The sequence below is a fragment of the Ciconia boyciana genome, chromosome 23 (genome assembly GCF_034638445.1).
Source record: "Ciconia boyciana chromosome 23, ASM3463844v1, whole genome shotgun sequence".
Classification (NCBI taxonomy): domain Eukaryota; kingdom Metazoa; phylum Chordata; class Aves; order Ciconiiformes; family Ciconiidae; genus Ciconia; species Ciconia boyciana.
The window spans coordinates 2,366,766-2,371,205 of NC_132956.1; the positions used below are offsets into that span (position 1 = coordinate 2,366,766).

The 4,440-nt window shown below is 53.5% G+C and overlaps 1 protein-coding gene across 1 annotated transcript; it reads left to right on the forward strand.

Annotated features, from left to right (window-relative positions):
• Positions 1-808: 808 nt before the first annotated feature.
• On the forward strand, positions 809-4,240 carry C23H1orf116 (chromosome 23 C1orf116 homolog). Its single transcript, XM_072844990.1, has 3 exons — positions 809-901; positions 2,309-2,486; positions 3,009-4,240. The coding sequence occupies exons 1-3, from the start codon at positions 809-811 to the stop codon at positions 4,238-4,240; spliced, it is 1,503 nt and encodes a 500-aa protein (XP_072701091.1).
• The last annotated feature ends 200 nt before the right edge of the window (positions 4,241-4,440 follow it).

Here is a 4,440-nt window from a genome sequence, read left to right on the forward strand (position 1 = left end):
AGCAGCAGGGGTACGTTGCCATGAGCAGAGGGGGACGCTGGGGTGCTGCTTGCAACACCCCGGGGTGGCTGGAGACACGGCACCTCGCTGCAGCCTGGGCACATCTCCCAGCGCTGCCCTGCTCCGTGCAAGCTATGCCAGGCATGTGCCCAAACACACCCAGGCGTGCCCCAAAGGTACACGGGCACCTCCCCGCGGCCACGACACCTCCGTGGCCCCCGAGGAAGGGTGGCAGAGGAAGCTCTTCGCCAGGAGGAAGCTCACAGCAGAGCAAAGCAGAGCACGGCAGCGTTTCGGGTCAGCGCGTTCGGAAGTTTGAGAGCAGTTCGGCCGCGTAGCTGGCAGCAGTGGGTGTGCTGGAGGGAAGAGGGCCCACGAGGCAGAGCTGGGCTGGGGCTCGCATTGCGAGGGGATCACTGCTACCGAGCCCTGAGGCTGTGATGGGCTTACAGCCTCTTCCTTCACTCAGGAACCACCTCATCCACACCTCTGAGGGGATTAGATAACCACCAACGTGAGATGGCTGTGGACAGGCGGTCCAGAGCTTACTCAATTTCCAATTCTTTTGGGGAAGTCTTCAGTTCCAAGGATCCTTTAAAAAAGCCCAGCTGCCCCTTCCCTGGAGAGAGCAGCCTAAGAACAAGCACGTTTGCATCCACCCAGCAGCTTCGCCACCCGCCTGCCCTCGCTCCAGCTGAGCCAGTGTGTTTGCATCACCCCGGGAGGGTCTCACAGCCTAACGCCTCTCCTTTCTTCCTCTTCAGCCGGGATATTGCCCCCCGCGGCGGACGCCACGGCAGCCTGTGATATGCCTAGGAAGGAGCTGGGGCTGGGGATGGCTGGCTGCAACTCTGGCAGCTGCGACAGCATGGTCAGCACGGCCTCCAACCACTCGCAGCACGTGAGTAACCCCATTGCACCCAGCCCGGCCACGGCAGGGGCTCAACTCGCCCCTCTCGGCAGCTGAGGAAGGATTTTGGCCAGATCTTTGCTCAAAACTGCTCTCCATTGGTGCTTTGGAAGCACAGCCCAAGGACCAAATTAATTCCTGCCCCAAAGCACTCCCAGACTTTCCATCCTGCCATGTGTGTGGCAGCAATCAGGAGCCTAAGCTCCTGCAAGGTCTCCTCGAGGAAATGATACCGAGAGCCCAGCGGCTCCTGCATTGCCTGAAGATGCAGAGGCAGATGGTGCAGGCACTGGGCAGGAGGAGCCTGGCGAGTTCCTCAAAGAGGGATTAGACCAGTTGGATAACTGGGTCAGACTGGCTCCAACAAGGGCAACTTCACCCGGAAAAGACAGCGAGCCATACTCCTCCCAGCTGACAAGAGATTAATTTCCTAGTTAAGGCAGAGATGAGTTTGGACCATGGGTGTAGATGAGTAATTTTTCACTATCTGTCCATTAAAGCTTGTTTGTCTCCAAACGCTGATTCCCAGATTGATGGACTAATTACATCCTGTCTGACTTGGAGCATAATTGATATGTGTAAGTGCAGCACTCAGTCCTGAACAGGGTTTCCATTTGATGTATTGCAAACCAGAACCAAACCCTCTGAAATTTATTAGGGATGGAAAAACTGGTTGCAATACTGCATGGTAAAAGATCTGGATAGGTGTCTCCCTGCAAAACAGCTCCACCTGGGACAATTTCTCCTCTGTGCTTGTGGATCTGATGCACACTCCATCCCTTCCTGCACTTCAGTTTTTTCATGATATATTGCATGTATCACCTTGTAACTTGGCACTTCCACAGCAATCGTATCTCACAGTACTTGAAATACAACAAAAATTAAACAGGATCTTGCTGACGTATGAATGGGAGAACAAGGAGAGGGACCACCACCCACAGATGAGTCTTCAATATTTATGATATTGAGACAAGCTTCTGAGATTCAGCATTTCTGAGCAGTACAGATGTCTGTACCCAGAGACCACCCATGTTACCCATCTGCTCAGATTTCAACGTAAACTAAAGAACTAAGAGGTGGAGGCCAAGTTTCCAAATTAAGAATAACCCATCTTCTGATGCTCATAGTAGGGTAATATAAAAATCTTATAGTATATAATACTATATACAAAATATAAAAGATATAGAAATATTACAGTATATAATATTGCCTTACGTGTATATATATTTTTTAATAGGAAGTTGTTTAGTTTTCTGTAGCTGTAAGTACCAATTTTTGAATAGTCACTGGCCAAGTCTCCTGGCCAGGAGCTGTCACAGATCTCCTCTTAACTGCCAGGGCTGTGAATAATAATACACCTGTGTCTCCTACCTGTACTGCTTCTTTTTCTTTTTTCAGAGTGATAACAGTTATGACTACTTATCTGTGGAAGAAAAAGAGTGTTTGATGTTTTTAGAAGAAACTATTGGCTCACTGGATGCAGAAGCAGACAGCGGGGTCTCTACCGATGAAACCAACTACATGGAGACCTCCAAGCTGCCCGGAACGTGGCCCAGGAGAGACTCCGTCCCGCGGGGTAAGCTGGAAATCCATGCTCCAGCCTTGTTTGCAAAGGGACTTTCTCGCTGGGGTACATTCCCTTGGCAGGCAGGGAAGGAGTATCGCCCCAGTTTTATGCATGTGTTAAGCTAAAGCCAGCCTGTTTTCATCACTCCGTGGTGAGAGGTGGCTGTGGGCAGCGAGATAGGGAGGGCACCAACTGCATTGTCCCTGTTCTTGCGTGCAGGAGCTGCTAGCAGCTGCCAGCAAGGTCAGCAGAACCATAGGGCAGGGCAGAGCATCTTTGCTTGTGCTCTGAACAGGCTTACACAGGTTAATAAGGCTCCTCATTCACCGTGTGCTTTGTCAAATCCAAAGTATCTGACTTTCTTAGCTGTGACAGCATATTAGCTGGGGTCGGGGTAAACTCTCTGGGTGCAAGTACTCTGCCACAGCTGCACATGGCAGCAGGCATGGAGAGGTGAGTCTCATGAACAGGAAGGTGTCCTATGTCCCTGTGCAGAATGGTGCATGGCTTCACATCTCCCTCTTTGCCTAGATTTGGAAAATGGGGCTTCCCCTCCAAGTGTTGGTCAGCAGCGTGCAGCTGAACAGAAGAGTAGTAAGAGCATCTCCGCCTTCTCAAGCTCAGCTCCAGCAGTGGTTCCAAGCCCAGGCTATTACAGTCTTCCAAGGAGCATCACTGTAGCAAACACACAAAGAGCAAACGGAGCTCCTGATGGCAAAGCAACTCTCCATACGGTGGAGGACCCCGTGCCAGCAGGTAAATCTTCACAGGAGATGGCCAAGGAGGACTGGCTTGACCAAGCCAACGAGAGAAGCCAGATAAAGCCCCTGGGGTCTTTGATTATCCAACCTCCAGAAGCCTTCCAGGATGACCTGGTGAGCCACGAGTGGTCACGTAGCAATCGCTCAGATGCCAAGAGGGAAACAGCCAAGGAGACCAAGACTTGCACTTCATGGGGCCAGCCAGAGAAATCTACGGTGGAAGAGGCCCCTCAGGACCCAGATGCCAAGCGTGGGCCTCCAACTGCCCCCAAACCACGAAAATTGCCACCAAATATTATCCTGAGAACCAGCAAAAACAGCCCAGTGCCACTCCCCACAGAGCCCGGCCAGAAGGTAAAAGCACCACCTCCGTCCTCGGCCGGCTCTCAGCCCAGCTCTGCCAGCGACGCCGCTGCCGAAAAGGCGAATTCAGGGCACCTCAACCCCAAGGAGAGGGAGAAAGCCCGGCGGGAGGCACTGGAGAAGCTTGGACTGTCTCAGGACAGGAGGGAGCCCAGCACCCACCTTCAACCTACCATGCATCCCCAACCAAGGGAGACTGCATTCCCCAACCCTGGGGAGCCTGAGGCACGCTGCAGGGCGGCAGAGAGGCCGGTGCCGGGTATCCGGCAGATGAACTTCAAATCCAACACCCTGGAGCGCTCTGGCGTGGGGCTGAGCAGCTACATGACCAGCGCCAAGGAGCAGAGCGTCAAGACCAGCAGCTCCCTGGGCAAGATGTCCTTCATTGAGCGGCTTGCCCCGAGCTTCCTCAGGAGCAGCCGCCCCCGGCCAGCATCTCTTGGAGCGGGGAAGGACTTTGCTGGTCTGAAGGAGCCCGGGCAGGTGGGGCAGGAGAAGAGCAGCAAGCAGCAATCCCACCTGCTGCAGAGCTTCCCCAGGCCACACCGCTCCTGCGTCAGTGTGAAGATTTCCCCCAAGGGCACGACCGATGAGAACCGGCGAGAGGCACTGAAGAAGCTCGGTCTGCTGAAGGAATAACTCTGTGGGCAGCAGGGCTGCTGGAAAAGGGGCTTTTCATCCTGGATCCAGGTGCCTTCACTGTCTGTCCTCGGGCAGCACAACCATAAGCGTCTTCTGCTGTGATCTCCTGCCCCAGCATCTTGGGAGGGGTACCACGAGAGGCATTCGGAGCTTCTCACCAAATCAAGTAACACCACATGTACGTCATATTTTGTATA

What these genes read in the sequence shown, in the direction of transcription:
- C23H1orf116 (XM_072844990.1), top strand. Translation starts at nt 809, where the DNA reads ATGCCTAGGAAGGAGCTGGGGCTGGGGATGGCTGGCTGCAACTCTGGC. An exon ending in CCTCCAACCACTCGCAGCAC is followed by an intron (nt 902 to 2,308) that starts GTGAGTAACCCC and finishes TTCTTTTTTCAG; the next exon opens with AGTGATAACAGTTATGACTA. An exon ending in GAGAGACTCCGTCCCGCGGG is followed by an intron (nt 2,487 to 3,008) that starts GTAAGCTGGAAA and finishes CTCTTTGCCTAG; the next exon opens with ATTTGGAAAATGGGGCTTCC.